This window comes from Myodes glareolus, chromosome 16 (genome assembly GCF_982192425.1).
Source record: "Myodes glareolus chromosome 16, mMyoGla1.1, whole genome shotgun sequence".
In the NCBI taxonomy this organism is placed as follows: Eukaryota; Metazoa; Chordata; class Mammalia; order Rodentia; family Cricetidae; genus Myodes; species Myodes glareolus.
The window spans coordinates 25969312-25986744 of NC_142041.1; the positions used below are offsets into that span (position 1 = coordinate 25969312).

The 17433-nt window shown below is 42.1% G+C and overlaps 1 protein-coding gene across 2 annotated transcripts in view; it reads right to left on the minus strand.

Moving 5' to 3' along the window:
* Rnf20 (ring finger protein 20) overlaps positions 1 to 17433 on the minus strand; it is a 32849-nt gene that overhangs the window by 7616 nt on the left and 7800 nt on the right. For both annotated transcript variants that reach the window (XM_048419748.3, XM_048419747.3), the window contains exons 7-20: positions 16353 to 16471; positions 11337 to 11483; positions 10511 to 10588; positions 9875 to 9994; positions 7890 to 8069; positions 6903 to 7038; positions 6473 to 6594; positions 5985 to 6355; positions 4767 to 4884; positions 3492 to 3641; positions 2876 to 3088; positions 2102 to 2227; positions 1812 to 1952; positions 1122 to 1223 (exon numbers count right to left, since the gene is read on the minus strand). In XM_048419748.3, the coding sequence (XP_048275705.2) occupies positions 1122 to 1223; positions 1812 to 1952; positions 2102 to 2227; positions 2876 to 3088; positions 3492 to 3641; positions 4767 to 4884; positions 5985 to 6355; positions 6473 to 6594; positions 6903 to 7038; positions 7890 to 8069; positions 9875 to 9994; positions 10511 to 10588; positions 11337 to 11483; positions 16353 to 16471 (2123 nt within the window). The remainder of the gene's footprint in view (positions 1 to 1121; positions 1224 to 1811; positions 1953 to 2101; positions 2228 to 2875; positions 3089 to 3491; positions 3642 to 4766; positions 4885 to 5984; positions 6356 to 6472; positions 6595 to 6902; positions 7039 to 7889; positions 8070 to 9874; positions 9995 to 10510; positions 10589 to 11336; positions 11484 to 16352; positions 16472 to 17433) is intronic.

The following is a 17433-nucleotide window of genomic DNA, read 5'->3' on the forward strand; positions in this document are numbered from 1 at the left end:
GGGGGAGGGCGGGTGGATGGAAGGGGAGAGGGTTAGTGAGAAGGGAGTAGAGGAGGATTGGGGAAAGCTTGGGGGATTGGGATGGGGGGAAGGGAGGAAGGATGGAAGTGGGAGCAGGGAAGTATATATCTCAACTAAGGGAGTCATTTTAGGGTTTGCAAGAGACTTGATCCTAGAGGGGTTCCCAGGTCCAAGGAGAGATCCCCAGATTGTTCCCTGGACAGCAGAGGAAAGGGTGCCTGAACCGGCCTTGGCCCATAACCACACTGATGATTATTTTGCATATCACCATAGAACCTTCATCTGGCGATGGATGGAGATAGAGACAGAGACCCACATTGGAACTCTGGACTTGACTCCCTGGGCCCAAATGAGAAGCAGAAGGAGGGAGAATGTGAGCAAGGAAGGCAAGATCAGAGGGAACCTTCATCCGATGATGGATGGAGATTGAGACAGAGACCCACGTTGGAGCACTGGACCGAGTCCCCAAGGTCCAGATGAGGAGCAGAAGGAGGGAGAACATGAACAAGAAAGGCAGGACTGTGAGGAGTGCATTCACCCACTGATACAAGGGGACTGATCTAATGAGAGTTCACCAAGGCCAGCCGGACTGGAACCGAATGAGCACGTGATCCAACCAGATTCTCTGAGTGTGGCCAGAGTCTCTGAATGTGGCTGGCACGGGGACTATCTGAGAAGCCATTGATAATGGCACTGGGACTTGTTTCCTCTGTATGTACTGGATTTTAGGGATCCAGTCTGTTTGGATGTTCCCCTTCCTAGACCTGGAGGGAGAGGGGAGGAACTTGAACTTCCCACAGGGCAGGAAATCCTGACTGCTCTTAGGGCTGGAGAGGGAGAAGGAGAGGGAGTGGGGGGAGTGGGAGAGTTTTGGGAGGAGGGGCAGAAATGGTAACTTTTATAAATTAATAAAAAAAAAAAGGAAAAGAAAAAAAAACAAGACTGCTGAGCTTTAGGAAAATAGCACTGTTTTCCCCTAAAGGAATAAACCATTCTCTGCTTGCCTCTGTGTGAAGGTCAGTGTCTACTACACTCTCAGTACATGAGACCACTTCAGACCCTGACAAACACAGAGATGCTACCGAGTCAGTTGTTCTAACCTTGTAGTCCTTTATCTCCTCCATCAGAATCTCATCGCACTTGGGCACATTGTCTGGCTTCTTGGTGGTTTCCAGCTTCCTTCGAAGCCTAGATATGTCCTCCTGCAGCAAGACAGTAAACACAGTAGACACATATCCCAGACATGCCATTTTTTGCAGAAATAATTTTTCCAACTTGACCTTTCTATTGTAGAAACAAAGAACTTTCTGTCCTTTCATGTCCAATTATCTTTAGGAATGTAGGAACTTGGAAATGCCTGTTTCAGAACAGACAACCCTTCCTATCCACAACTTAGAACTGCACCATTGAGGGCACAGTCAGTCAGGTGAAAACATAAGCCGAACTCGAGAGAGCAGGCAGCCTCATTTGTGGTAACTAATGTTAAGTTGGAAGCAGACCTGTGGAAAAGGACAGAAACCATCCTAAGAAACAGCTGACATGAGAGAACTTGGAAGAGGAGTGACACCTGGACCTGAACCTTCTCCTGAAGCTGCATGCCTACTTCGCAGTTCACCACTTTACAGATTTTATAGCTATTTGCTTCACAACTAGAGAACACGGCATGAGGCAAACAATGCCAGGCCTTTCCCACAAGGCCCTTCGGCCTAGGCGTTCATGGTGTCCAGCACTCACCACAGCCCTCAGAAAGCAATGAAAAGGTAAATACAATCAAAGCCAACTGCTCTTGCCTGTGCTCGTTTGAAATTGAACAAGTCCTTTTCTTTGGTGACACTGTTCTCCACGATTTCATCCTGAAAATCATGGAGCTTCTTCTGAGCCAGTTCCAGCTGGGCTTTGAGGTCATCTGCAAGCTGGGCTGCCTCCATTGCCTGCGTGGAATGCAGAAACATCATCTTATCATTCATTCCTTCTTCTAGGGAGGGAATGACATCCAGAGTGAACTTCAATTCTGCAGGCAGGTTGTGCTCACTTGCCCCTGGAGCCCACCCATCGTGGCAGGTTACAGAGGCCAGCATACCTTGCGCTTATTCATCTCCAGGGCCTGAGTCCTAAGCCCCAGCTCCTTCTCCCCTGTGCCGATGTTACTCTGAAGCAGGTGCTCCTTCTCCTCCAGTTTCCTTACTACTTGTAACTGGGCATCCACCTGTGAAGGAAAAAGTTCAGATTTTAATGTAAGCAGGTAGGAAAATAAAATCAGTTATGTTTTATTTACCCATACTTCCTCAAAAACTACAATATATCAGAAATGTCAAGCTATTATTGACTTTTTCCATGAACTTTTCAAAATATATCCAAGGTAATTACTGAGGCTTCAAGTTTTTACATTAAATAATTCATGAATATTCAGAGTTTGGGAGTCTAAATTGCAAAGAATAAAAAACCATATTTACAGATATTCATCTTCTATAGCTATACTAATCCTCAAAACATGGCCACTCCAACCAGAACATAAACACTTAACTCAAACCACATTTAGCTTCATTTCTTTCAGAACAGCTAAAGGTTCTGAAATTGACTTTTTCTTGAAATCAACCACAAAGTAGAGTCAAACAATCCCAACAGGTAGAAAGTAAAATCACACATCCGCTTCTGGCCTCTCACTCACAAGTTCTCACCCCAACATCCAGAAGCAACAAGGTCAGAAGAAAACATCACGTGAGACTCTAGCATACACTTTAATTTGCAGCATTTCTATCACACAAAGAGAAGCCATGGTGATCAGTTTTGTGAGTGTCTTCATGCAGAAAGCTCCCTACTCAACAGAACAGAGAACTTGACTCAACCCAATTACCTGAGTCTTCAGCGTCAAAACCTGGTCAGCCAACTCCTCCTTTTCCTCTTTAAGCAACTTATGGATCTGATTGGACTTGATTCTCTCTGACATTAGCTTGAAGTTGGCATCATCCTTCTCCCGTAACTGCTGCATCAAACGGATGTTCTGCTCCTGCATGTCCTCAAAAGCCTGTCCTGTGACATCCATCTCAGAGAGGAGAGCTTCTTCCTCCTAAAATGAGGAACTAATTAGCAAACCTTCCAAATGCCAAAGGATGAGCAGAGGAAAATAGACCTTCCCTCTGTTCACCTACATTAGTTTTACATCTGCAATCATAAAGGACAAAAACTGTCATTTTTCTAAACACTATACCCTCAGTCCCAGCCAGCAGAGAAAGACGACGTCCTCAGTAAGCAGTTTCTGAAGCAACAGCTTGTCCACTGGAGATAAAAATAAATTCTCTACCACCAAATACACAAAACAAAATAAGGGCAGGATGACAGACAAGAATTTCAATGTACTAACAAAGAAAATGATAAAAATTATGAACAAAGAGAAGTAGGATTAAAGTCTAACTTCACTGACAGTAATACCTTTCAGATTTCTACTTAACTGCTACTAAAGGAATGCCCACCTGCTTGGCCATGGCCAGCTTCTTCTGTAGGTATTCAATCTGCTCCTCCACGGCCCGGATCTTCCTCAAGGCATCCTCATCAGCCATTTTCTTGTTCTCTTTCTTCTCCTTATCCTCCAGATCCTTGAGTCTTTGCCTGAGATCCTCCAACTACAGGAGGAGAAGGATCATGTAAAAAACTAAGAGAAGCCATCAAACACTTCCAGAAATCAATCAACATTATACAGACATGGAGGGCCCACACAACCAAACAGTAACGAATTGTGGAACAGGAGAAATGATGACCCGAGAGTGACTCAGCTCAGCACACCACTCAACATCACTCCTGCAGTTCGTGCAGCTACAGGCAGGCTTTGCCTATTACATACAGTTTTCTTTGGAAGTGTTCAAACCGTCTTCTCCTTAGGCCTCAAATTTTCAAGAATAAAAACATTTCTCTTGGGATAGACATGGCAGTGTACGCAGGAAGAGTCAGGTAGATCCCTGAGAGTTTGAGGCCAGCCTGGCCTCTATCAGGAGTTGTAGGACAGCCAGGGCTACATGTCTCAAAAAGTCAAAAACAAACAAACAAAAAAGATTGCTCTCATGGCCGATGACTGATGGGAGGGCTGAGTGGTTAAGAACATTGGCTGATCTTCCTGAGGACCCAGGTTTAATTCCTGGCACCCAAATGGCAACTCACAACCACCTTCTATCTCAGTTCTAGGTACCCTCTTTTGGTATCCATTGATACCAGGCATACATGTGATGCACAGATATACAAGCAAAGAAAACACACTTACACACAAAATAATAAAAAAGAATTTAAAAAAATTCCTCTTAAACACAACCAGAAAAAGAGAACTACTATAATAATAACAAAGATAATAATCTGGTAGTAATTTCTCAGAACCAACTAAGGAATGAAAAAAAAGATTTTAAACCTACTCCAAGTTCTTGTAATTCTGACATATTTTACTACCTTGTAGAGAATTTTAAAAGCCTGACTTAGACAATCTTTTTGCTGTTGTTGTTTGAGACAGGGTTTCTCTGTGTACCCCCAACAGTCCTAGAATTCACTCTATAGACCAGGTAAGCTGGCCTCAAACTCAGAGATCCGCCTTCTTCTGCCTCCAGAGTGTAGGGATAAAGGTGGCCACTACCATACCCATAGACAGTCTTTGAAAAGGTGGGCAAATTTGCTAAGTTAACACTAGCTTTAAAGATGAAAAAACAAAGGACAACCCCACAAATGAAGATTGTCACCAGGATGACAGATGACAGAGGCTCGGTTACCTCAGCCTTCGACTTCTTCTCAGCCGCCATTAGCTGCACTTTGTCTCTCTGCTCCTTGGGGGCAGAACGATACATATCTAGCAGCAGTTTCATCTCCTTCTGGCTCTCTTGTGCTTTCCTACGACAGGGTGGGAGAGCAAAAGGAACAACACTGAGGAAAAAAGGACATCAGAGCAAGAGCACTGGGATGGAACACACTATTTTGTAACATTTTTCTCCTCTATGTGATACAGGAAAGACATAGCTTCATAGGTTACCAACAGACTTCTAGAACACACTTGGAGAGCACAGGAAAGAAACCACACACATGAATCATTTCTGTGTTCAGCCCTGCAACATCAAGTATAAGGTAAGTAACTGGCACTTGTGACACAGGCACACCTAAGTGGGGCCGCTCAGAAACTGAGTGCGCAGGCAGATCTGGGGTGTATTTAGTCAAATCACTCAGATGATTTTTTTACGGGGGGAAATGAGTTTACTTTTTTTTTAAAAAAAACATCAAAAAGGAGGAAATTTTGAAAGTTTAAAATAAACTGCTACTCCTAGGATTGGCAATGGCAGTTGTGAACATCAGTTGGAGACTAACTCTTAAATTCTTAGGCTTAACTGCATGAGAGATCAAGCACTTTAAACACAGTGAACCCTCAATTCAAAGTGTAAACATGAAAAACAGAGTCAGAAGGGCTAGTTCCACCAGACATTATGTTTACGTAGGAGAAAACAGGACAACGTGTCATGTCGGGACAAAGGCAATGCTGCACTGTGTTAAAGCTATCCTTCTGCCTGAATTCTGTAGAAAGAAACTGCCTAAGGAATTCTTGGTTTAGGCTGGCATACCCCCAAACCAGTCACAGCTGCAAATAAATTAGAGACATAGAATAATTTAAAATACAAGTAATGCCAGCAAATTACCCAAATCTAAAAGCAGTAGTCAATTTTCAGTATTTCTCATGTGCTACTTTAATGTGGTATCTGCTATCTTAATATGACCTCATGAGAAGTAAACGCCTCAACCAGGAGCTGACTGGCACCTAACCACTCAGCAACACTACAGTAGCCAGGTAGACCATCTGGCTACATAGCCAAACTGAATCGAGACCACATTAACTGTACATTGAGCTACATCTAAAATACTGTATAATGACTGGATGAGCCACACCATAGAGAAAACACTTCATTCTTAGGTTCAGACTCTGGATCACTATACACATCCCTTACTTGAGTTCAATCTTCAGCTGCTTGATAACTTCCGCTTCCTTCTTCCTTCCATCGTCATGCTTCCCTTTCTCTTTATCCTTAGCAGACTCTCTTTCTTTTTCTGACTCTTTCAGTTTCTGTTTCTCTCGTTCTCTCTCCTTTTCCTTTTCTCGTTCTCGTTCTCGCTCTCTTTCTTTCTCCCTCCTTTCTCGTTCTCTTTCTTCTTCATCCCGTTTGGACTTAACTTCACTAGCATCCTCCTGGGATGCCTTCGATGCTGAAGAATGAGTGGATAGGTCCTCAGAATCTTGCTTTAGCTCCGTGGGTTCATCCTTGGGGTCCTCAGTACTAGACTGAGACTGCAGGAGAGCACTGCCACTGCGCAGACGCGTCTAGGAGACAAGGCAAGGAAAGACATACATCACCTCTGTGGAGCATAATGCTTCCCCCACTCACAATGTCCTTCCACCACCATGGCCAACAATACTTATTCCACTGCTCCAGGATACCTTGTTTAGGTCGGACTGTGCCTCTCTCAGTTTCCGCTTATACCTCAGAACCTCCCCCTTCAACTGGTGGTTGTGATTCTGGAGGCTGCTAATTAGGTGGCGCATTTCCCGGTTTATGGGACCTAAAGAAAAAGCAGCAACAGCAATATTAAGATTCCTGAAGAAAGCAAAGGCTCAAAGGCTCAGAGCAAATCGGGAACTTGTGATAGCAAGGAGAGGTACGAAATGAAATGCTTTCTCCAAAGATGAAGATCAAATTGCTTGAGTGAATTAAAAAAAACACCCAGGCTTTGGGTCAAATGAATTACAAGATTTGATTCCAGGTACTTCAGGTCTTCTGAGTTTAAGATAGAATTAACAAATCCCCCGTTTTATTTCAAAGACAGAATTTACAACAGACAGAACATAGGGTAGAGTAAGAGTGATTGACCTGCTTGTTCGTTGGCAGCAAGGGTTTGCTCAAATTCTATCCTAAGCATTTCATACTCCTTGCGGACCTGGGCCAAGGTATCCTCCAGTTGAATTACTTCAGTTCTTAGCTTCTTGTGAAGACTAACCTCATCTCGCTGCAGATAAAGAACCAATAAAACATTCATATAACTTTAATATGTCTCCTAAATTCAATCTGTAACAGTCAAAAAAAAAAAAAACCAAAAAATAAAACCTGCTATGAAAAAAATGCTAATTCTGAAAATCTCCACTTTGATACTTAAAAAGCACCAGATGTGATTTAGAAACATGACTTTAGAACATGGCAGAACACTGAATAAAGGAAATGGCATCTAGTTCTGAGATTACAAGTCAATTCGAGAACTAACATAAACTGTCTAGAAGTAAGTAAAAACTAGCATTCAATTTATTTAGCCAACATACATGAAAACTTCAACTACGTTAAACATTACCTTAAGGACTACAGAAGACACAAAAGTGAACATAAATATCAAAATCAAAGTTTTATGTCCAAAATACTTTACCTAAATGTCACAAAGGCACAATGCCTACCTGTTCCCACATATGTGTGAACTGTAGACACAGTCCCGTGAAGGCTGGTCACAGGGCACACACTTCTACTCCTAACTCCCAACAGACTGTTCGTCTTTATCAGCCACTTCCTCATCAGAAAGACCTCAGTCACATGAGATGCTCTGTCTGCTCCATACATCTTTGGATAAATATCACTGAACCATGCTGTAACCTAATGAGTCCCATTCTCCCAATGGACTATAAGATCCATGAGAGCAGGAATTCTATTGTCTTATATACCCACTGGATGAATGGGATATTAACTATACATGGAGTAAAACCATACAATTTATTGAGCAGGCAATCACATAGAGAAGACAAAGCAGGAGAGGGAATGGCTGGCTCAGTGATGGAGGCCTGGATCCCATACCCACAAAGAAAAGCTCACTGTTACCTCAATGAGCTCAACCTGGCGCTGGTGAGTTCCCCGGGTGCCATGAAGCAGGGTCCGAGCCTCATCCAAATGGGCTTTCAACTGCAGACTCTCATTGTACAGAACAGAGAACTGTGACTGCATGCAGCGATATTCTGGGGTTTCCTTAACCACTTCTTCCACTGCACTCCGCAACTCCACCTTAGGAAGCGCCAAGGAAAAGGCAAGTCAGAGTCAGAGGGAAGCCAAGTATGTCCCCAAGTCACACATGGGAAAAAATATCTCACTAATGCTCCATACACTTGAAATCATTATTCAGAAAGTTATAAGAAATCTATACTACCACTCTTGGGTAAACTCGGTCCCACATAAACTACGACTATTTTGATACATGTTTCATTTTTCAACTCCAATCCAAAGAAGCGGGAAGAGCTGCTGCAGAGTGACATAAAAGTGACCTGAGCGCTCCATTTGTTCTAAACACAGCTGGACGTCAGCCACTAGCTGTTCTTTATTAACTACCACAGAGAACACATTTCTGACTGGTAGTAAAAACAGTCATGTTCTTCCTAAGCAACCATTTGCTTTAATTTCCCAAGAATTTTAATGACGTTTTCACTTTCAGTTCAAATGTCTTTATTATTTATTAATCTAGAAATAAACTATAAGTGACAGACTATGGATGAAGAAAGGATACGGAAGACTTCCAGAAGAACCTTCTTTTTTCCCCTAAGACTCTGCAAGGGAAAATGCTAACAGGCAGGAATGAACACCAAGAGATCACTAAGTCTGAATCTACAGGAAACTGCGGAGCCAAATCTGTGACCCACTGCTGGCAATAAACACCACGTGACCAGCACGCGCCCACAGCATGCACATTTTCCTGCCATTTGCCTAGAAACACTCACCCTGAAAACGCTACTGCTCATTTTCTCACAAATACTAAGTCAGAGGACCTTGATTTAATTTAGGAAGCTTTACTGGTTACTCTAAGCCTGTTTCAGAGCAAGACTTGTACAGACAGTAAGAACAAAAGCAAGTGAGTACAAAGTACCCCAACAAGAGCTGTATTTCTCCCGTTTTACTAGGAATAGAGAGAAGTACACATAGTCGGATATACAGTATGGTGTTCTTTTGTATAAGTTCTGTGTAAAATAAATACCATTAACTAGCCAGTTGCCATGTGCTAGGTCTTTGTATACTGAAAACAGTTAAGATTCTCTTTCCAAGCATATTTTATGTACACAATACAGAATTGTCAATCTCCAGTCACCATACTGTAAATGTGTTCACCAAAGCTGCAACTATACCTCTCCAAGGCCCTTTCCACCATCCTATTCTCTGCTCCTTAGGAAACCCACTTTTCTAGCACCCATATATTCCAAGCAGTATTTGTTCATCTGTGTCTGCCTTATTTCACTCAGCTTACTGTCCCCCAGGTTTATCAATGCTACCTCAAATGACTAAATTTCCTTTCTCAAGGCTGAATAACATTCCATTATACATCTGCACATTTTATTTACTCATCTTTAGTTAAATGTTCTATTTTTAAAGTTCCTATAAAGTGAGACCTTTCCAGAAAGTCTGTTGTTGTAATTATTGTCTGCAACTTTACTGAACTCATTTCTAGCTCTCAAGAGCCTCTCCAGTCCATGTATGTAAGACTACCTGCAGACAGAGACAGTTTTACTTCTTCCTCTCCAACCTTCCCAATCTGGAGCCCTTTTCTCATTTTTGCCCATTTCTTGTGGTTGTATGATACAGAAGAAAGGCAAGAGTAGACATTCTAAACCTTGCAACTCTTCATAGGGTATGTAAGCAGTGGGCAGGTCACAAATGGCCTTTGCTGTGTTAGGGTACATTTCGCTACACTTAATTTGTTGAGCTGTATCATGGAAGAGGCAACTGAATTGTCCAGTTTCCTTGTCCCTCATAAAGTCTGCAGGTTCACACGCTGACGAACAGAACACTTGCTTTCTCTCACTCGTCAGGGTCAGAACTCCTACCTTCAACTTTTCATTCTGTGTAGTGACCTCTTCAAAGTCTTGACGAAGCTTCTCTAGCTCACAGTGTCGGTTCTGAGCCAACTCTTTGTTCTCCTCCAGCTCTGCATTCATTTCCTCAAACTGGAAAGGATCAGAAAAACAGCAGATGAGGTGATGGAGGAGGGTCATCGGTCTATGTGTTACTCTCATTGGTTAATTAATAAAGAAAACTGCTTGGCCTGACAAGTCAGAATATAGGTAGGCGGGGAAGACAGAACAGAATGCTGGGAGGAAGAAGGCAGTGAGGCAGACGCTATAGCTCTCCTCTCCAAGATGGACACAGGTTAAGATACTTCCTGGTAAGCCACCACCTCATGGTGCTACACACATTAATAGAAATGGGTTAATCAAGATGTGAGAGTTAGCCAATAAGAGGCTGGAACTAATGGGCCAAGCAGTGTTTAAAAGAATACAATTTGTATGTTGTTATTTCGGGTGTAAAGCTAGCCATGCGCGAGCCGGGCGGGAATGCAGCCCCGCTGCTCCTTTCTACAATGAGGATAGAGAGAAAGGGCTCCCCAGATATCCCATTTCCATTCCCGCAAATGCCATTGTGTTGCCAATGAAACACCATGTCTCAGGTGGGGTAAACTTTACCTTCCGGGCATTGATGGTGATTGTACCTCCATAGAGACTGCTCCCTGCTCCATACACCTTATAGCCTTTTGAATTCACCTACAGAGAAAAGAGAGATGGGAACATTTCAGTTGAATGAGAAAGATGAGTCCTCGAAAAGATGCTTGTGTTTATAGTTACTACAGACTGATCAAAGTCCTAAGAACAAGTGACAATCAAGAGCTTAGCCAAAAATAGCACGTGTGCGAGCACACACACACACACACACACACACACACACACACACACACGCTGCCTGCACAAGATCAAACTAACCAATACACTAGCAAGGAAGGGGAAAGAGTTCACCTTACCCCTAGCTGAAGAGCTACTGACATTTGATAGATGGATGGAAACAACTGGAAGGAAAGTTATTTTTCTTTGGGATTGTGGCTCCAGGTATGTTGCCCACCCATGAGCATAGAACAGTCCTAATAGGAGAGGAGTTCTAGAAGATTTTGATGGAGGATGGGTAGCATCAAAATACATTGTATACATGTATAAAAGTCTCAAAGAAATAAAGACTATTATATTGGGGGGGGGAGCCAGAGGCTGGAGAGATAATAGTTAAGCAGTTAAAAACAGTAGCTGTTCTTACAGAAGAGCCGTGGGAAGCTCCCTGCACTCACACTTGGAGACTCAACCCCACATCACACCAGCTCCAGGGGATCCAATACAGCCTTCTGGCCTCCAGTCACCTGCACCCATATGGCATATATTCCCTTTCTCTCTCACATACACATTCATATACATATGTAAAAAGTATATTCATAAATAATTTCAATAGCCTTTATGAAACAACACTGACCCGCTCTAGGACTTCAGCCAAATGTCGGTTGAGCCGCTGTTCTCTCTTCCGAATCTTATCAATGTCCCACTGCAGGTCATCAATCATGGACTCCAAGACAGACACTCGTGACTCAGCTGTCTCTACTTTACCTTGCAGCTTACAGAACTACATCCCAGACAGGGATTCAAAAACAGCAAGAAAAGATCAAGTCAAAAAAGTTCCAAATTCCACAAAATTAGCCCTTGCTCATATACAATCATAGAAAAAAAATATCCAACACAGAAGTGTAAAAATAAAGTCATAGATTCAATTCTTAGATTGCTATAATCATGAAAACAGGCAATTGCTAAGAACTTTCACATAAGGAAAAGACCAGTTAAAATTCAATAATCTCTCTACCTATGAAAAGTATCTTTTTTCTAGACAGAACACGAAGTCATCAGAAGATAAAGATTTTCTTTTTAAAAAAGAAAACATCCAGTATCAAATATTTTAGGAAACATGAATTCAAACCAGTAACATCTCTTACTACCAACTTTCTCTATATATACATCCAGAAATGACAATTCTCATAGAACAAAAATGGAAACTCTTAGTGGTTTCTTTTTGTTGCTGTTTTTTTGTTTTGTTTTTTTGTTTGTTTTCTTGTTTTTTTAAGCTGACACCTTGAGTAGTTTACAATCAGGTTGTATGTGAGTGTGAACGTGTGTATGTGTGTGCATGTTTAGGCATACATGTGCTACAGCTTGTTATGTGGAGATGAACAACCTCAGATCTAAGTCCTTGCCTTCCATCTTGTTTGAGACAGGACTTCTTGTCCTAGGTCACTCTAGTTTCCACCTCCCATTTCACCTTAGGAGTGGAGTATGAGGATTTTGGATCCAAACTACTGCATTCAATTTTATGCAGATTCTGGGGATCTCAATTTTGCATGAAAAGTGCTGTATCCACTGAGCCACCTCCCTAGACCAATTCTGTTGAGCTCTTAATTACATCTTAATTATAAAACTGCCCCATGTTCCCATTATAGTCCTCCCATTAAAGAGGTATCTGCTCCTCCCCTGGACCTAGACTTTAGTAGTCAGCAAAAACAATACTATGTAACTCTGGGACTATGCCAGAGAGATCATGCAAGGGCTGCTTTGTTTCTTAGAGCACCCAACATAGGAGGTCAGCTGCCATGTAAGAAACCTGCAGGTCCTGGTCCTCTAGTTGGCAACTAAGGTACACTCCCAGCTGACGGGCAGCATCAAGAATCAGCATGGGAGCTGGTTCTACAAAGGAACCAGGGAGCAAAGGAAAGCTGCACCTGTTTACGATTGCTGAGATTTGGGAAGTGATTCAAAAGGAGACCTTTCCATCCTGGTAGTACCTAGTTAATACCCTAAAATGTGACACTCCCATTATTTGTAAATGCTGCTAAACTATAATCACTTTGATGGTTCATGAGCATCCAAGTCTTATAAACATCCCAAACAGTGCCCTGACAGCCAGCAGTGTTGTGGGATTCCCCTCTGTATGTGAATAGCATTGGTTAATAAAGGAAATTGCTTTGAGTCTATTGCAGAGCAGAGCAGAACAAAGCTAGGCAGGGAAAACTAAACTGAATGCTGGGAGAAAGAAGACGGAGTCAGGGAGAAACCATGTAGAACCACCAGAGACAGACACGAGAACTTTATCCGGTAAGCCACAACCTCGTGGCAATACACAGATGAATGAAGAGGGGTTAATTTATTATGAGTTAGCCAGAAATACTCTAGAGTCATTGGCCAATCAGTGTTTTAAATAATACAGTTTCTGTGTGATTATTTCGAGTCTGAGCTGCTGGGCAGCCAGGAAACAAACAAGTGGCCTCTTACAACACAGCACAGTGAAGAAGTAACAGTAGAGCTTAGGAAACAATGCAGGAAAACAGGGCTCTGAGATTAAACAGATTCATGAGCAAATTTTCTCATGAATTTTCTAATCATCTGCTCTCTGATTGTTCACTAATTTTTGCTTGTTTCTTTGCCAGTAAAACAAGACCTATTTTACTGTTAGTAGTAATATCCATATAGTACTTAAAATGTTGGGCACCATGTGAACAGCAACTATTAAGTGACTAATTAGCATGAAAGTTCAGTAGCCAAACTAAGGTAGATCAAATTTCAGCACACAATCATTTGAGCTAACAAAATAATTAGAAGCATGAGAAGAATCATCCAAACCTTCATTACTTTCTCATAAGACTTTTTGGTGCGGGAGAATTATCTGTATTCTGTCAATCATATTTTAATAAAACGCTGATTGGCCAGGCAGGCAGTATAGGCGGGAAAGCCAGACAGGAAGTAGGGGTGGAGCAAAGAGACTGGGAGTATTCTGGAAGCAGAAGCTCTCTCTCAGCCACTCCTGTGCAGGCCACCGAAGAGGCAGCATGTAACTTGCCCAGCTGAGAAAGGTACGGAGCCATTATGGCTAACATAGATGAGAATAATGGGTTAACATAAGTTATAAGAGCTAATAAGTAGCCTGACCTAATGGGCCAATCAGTTTATAATCCTATGGAGTCCTGTGTGTAATTTCTCTTTGGGATTTGCCGGCTGTTGGGGTACCGGGCGGGACGGAAATCCCAACAAGCCGGCCCCTCATGTTACATATGGCGCCCAGACGTGGATAACTGAATCCACAGAAAGCCTGAGAAAGCTTAGAAAAGAATAGAGTAAAGCATGGCTTCTTGGTGGCAGCAATTTCTCAGGTCTACTTTGCTTGCTAGAGGCAAGCAAGCGCTCTCATCTGAGAGAGGCTTCCTGACTCAGCTTTAGCTGCAAAACCTTGCAGCTCTTTAAAGAGGTCCTACCACAAAATACTTAAATGTTGTTGATGACAAGCTGAACGCATTCTTTTCAGTTTTCAGCTGTAGCAGGAGAAAAGCTGTGCTGTTTTAAAATGCCGGCTATCTGGGCTGTCCTGCCAGAGCAAACTCTGACTCTTTCAGGCAGGCAGTCCAACTGAGTGTGGTCTGTGAGCAGAATGCTGCAGCTTGCTTGCTGGCAAGGACCTTGAAACGCCATAGAGTTGTGGCAATGAACACAGCTCTGGCTGGTACCTCAGCCTTGAGGCTGAAATGCTAAGGAATGAGCTGGATCTAGCTGTCAAAGCCACGGCTCTCCATATTGCTTAGTAAATTAATGGCTCATGTGGTCAGAAAAAGAAAAATATACAGTAAAGAGAGATTCAAAGAGGAAGAAAACCTCTAAATGGTTTACAGTGTGTATATGCAGGCTAAAAGTTAAAGTTCTTAAAGTTAAAAGGAAAGAAAGAGAGTAGTTGGGTGTGGTGGTACACACCTTTAATCCCAATGCCTGGGAGGCAGAGGCATATTGACCTCTGTGACTTCAAGGGGTAGAGGTAGATTGACCTCTGTGACCTCAAGGTGTGGTAGTACACGCCTTTAATCCCAATGCCTGGGAGGCAGAGACAGATCTCTGTGAGTTCAAGGTGTGGTAGCATACACCTTTAATCCCAGCACTGGGGAGGCAGAGACAGGAGGATCTCTGTGAGTTCAAAGACAGCCTGGTCTACAGTGTTATTCCAGGACAAAGATATACAAAGATCCTGTCTCAAAAAGTAAAAGTAAAAATAAAAGAAATAGAGGTTAAAATAAAGCCACATAAAGATGGAAAATGCACAGAGAATCTTCATACTGTATGCTATTATGCTCTCTTTAAATTGTTTGATTGCTGAGGAAGGAGCAACAACTGCTAAAAGACTTTTGTTTATAAATGCTGCTGAACTAACCCAAGATAGGAATTTTGAAAATACCTTGGCTTCAAAACTGAAGTCAAAAGGTATGTTACTTTGGAGAAGAGATTTTGTTTTTGTTTCCACAGAAAACGAGAGGCTTTGGATTTATTCTGAGTTAAGAAAAATCCAGCATGATCAAGGAAGGCCACCTGAGAAATCTCCGACAGGAACAGATGACCCAGATGACAGAGGTCTACATCCAGAACTGATCCAAGACTGCTGCCTGAGATGATCGAGACTCACAGGATACTCCAGTCATGACTTGATTATAACTCTAAATTTTCTTAGGTCCCCTTAAGACTATCAGCGCCCCCAACCAGCAGGAAGTAGCCTGAAATACTACGCCCACATTCCCAACAAATGGATTATGGGTATTTTCCTTTGTTTAAAAAAAAAAAAAAGAGAGGGAAATGGTGCGGGAGAATTATCTGTATTCTGTCAATCATATTTTAATAAAACGCTGATTGGCCAGGCAGGCAGTATAGGCGGGAAAGCCAGACAGGAAGTAGGGGTGGAGCAAAGAGACTGGGAGTATTCTGGAAGCAGAAGCTCTCTCTCAGCCACTCCTGTGCAGGCCACCGAAGAGGCAGCATGTAACTTGCCCAGCTGAGAAAGGTACGGAGCCATTATGGCTAACATAGATGAGAATAATGGGTTAACATAAGTTATAAGAGCTAATAAGTAGCCTGACCTAATGGGCCAATCAGTTTATAATCCTATGGAGTCCTGTGTGTAATTTCTCTTTGGGATTTGCCGGCTGTTGGGGTACCGGGCGGGACGGAAATCCCAACAAGCCGGCCCCTCATGTTACAACTTTTATGGAGATAAATGCCCAAATCCTGCCATGTGTTAGTCATGGATCTGGTCTAGAGTGAAAACTCACATCCCCAAGTTCCTATGGCATCACCAATGCAGAAGAGTTCCTACCCCACTCTGTTGAACTTTCACCTAGCTATTCCTCAGTACCACTGTTCACAGCCTTTTATATCTAGGGCAATTATTTAGGGATTTACAATATCTGTTGTGTTATGACATTTTTTCCCAATGATGATGATCCCTAATTATCCATTAAACAGAGGCATGAGAAATATTCAGATGTTGATCTCGGAGTTGACTGTTAATTGCCTCATGCTCTCTTCAACATCAAAGCATGCCTTCTAGAATATCAGGACCTCTCAAAGTTCTCATCATTTTCACTTGAGGTCAGTGAGAGCTACTAAGAATGGCTGTCACTCCTTTCTGGTCAAGTACCTCCTGAGACATGGTGTGGTGCTTCTCCTGAAGGAGGTCTGTCAGCTCCTGGAGCCTCACATTCTCTTGCGCAAGGAAGGAGTTCAGCTCCTGCACTGCTTCCTCCACTATCAGGTTATCTGAGGAAGAAGGACTGCACTTTAGTTTTGCATTGAAAGTCTAAGTTTTAAAACTGTCTAGTGCACCAAAGCATTGACCTCCCAGCTCACCTCACTGTCCTCAGAACATCAGAAAGCAACCTAGTGCTTATTAGCTCACATAGTTAGTTGGTTAAGTAAATGAGTCAACATGCAAACATCCCCATCCTCATTTCTTTCTGTTAAGACAAATGCCTTGAGCAAATAAATGAATGCTGTATACATTTATACAATTTCCATCACCAAAAATGGAGACTTTAGAATTTAGAATAGACAAGATTTCTAAGCAGTGTCAAAATTAAAGCAATATAATTTTATTTTTTAAGGCAATCACAAACACCTACTATTATCTAATACCAACATGAAGCATATATTGGGATGAAACAGGAAGCAAAATTTTTATCTTTAAATCACCACATATAAAATCACAAGGAACAAAGATACAGCACAGGAGTCACTTCTCACGATAATTAAGTCTAACTCTGAAGCTCAAAATGAAAAATGTACAGAATATTTACAGATGCACAAGTTACATCTTTGGAGTTTATTATGCCGAATTCATGCATTTAAAATTAGTCACAACTATTATAGCTCAATCTAAAGCACCAAAAATGGAATCAATTATTCTCAGGATACAATGTACACATTATTTATAAATTTACAGTTTACATCTTTAGAATTTATTACTCTGACTCATGCGTTCAAAATTAGATTCACAACTATTACAGCTCAATCTCAGCGTTACAACTAGAACTAATTATTCTCAGGACATACATCATCCTTTAGAGCTTCTGATGGGATGCTTCCACACTACCTGAAGCCATTGCTCTCAGAAACCATGAAGATGAGATAAGTCAAGTCGTAGGTTCCCAGTTTCCATCTAGGACTGCCCACCAAATCACTTGTGGAACTTTTAACAAAGACAATTCCCTGGGATCCATCCC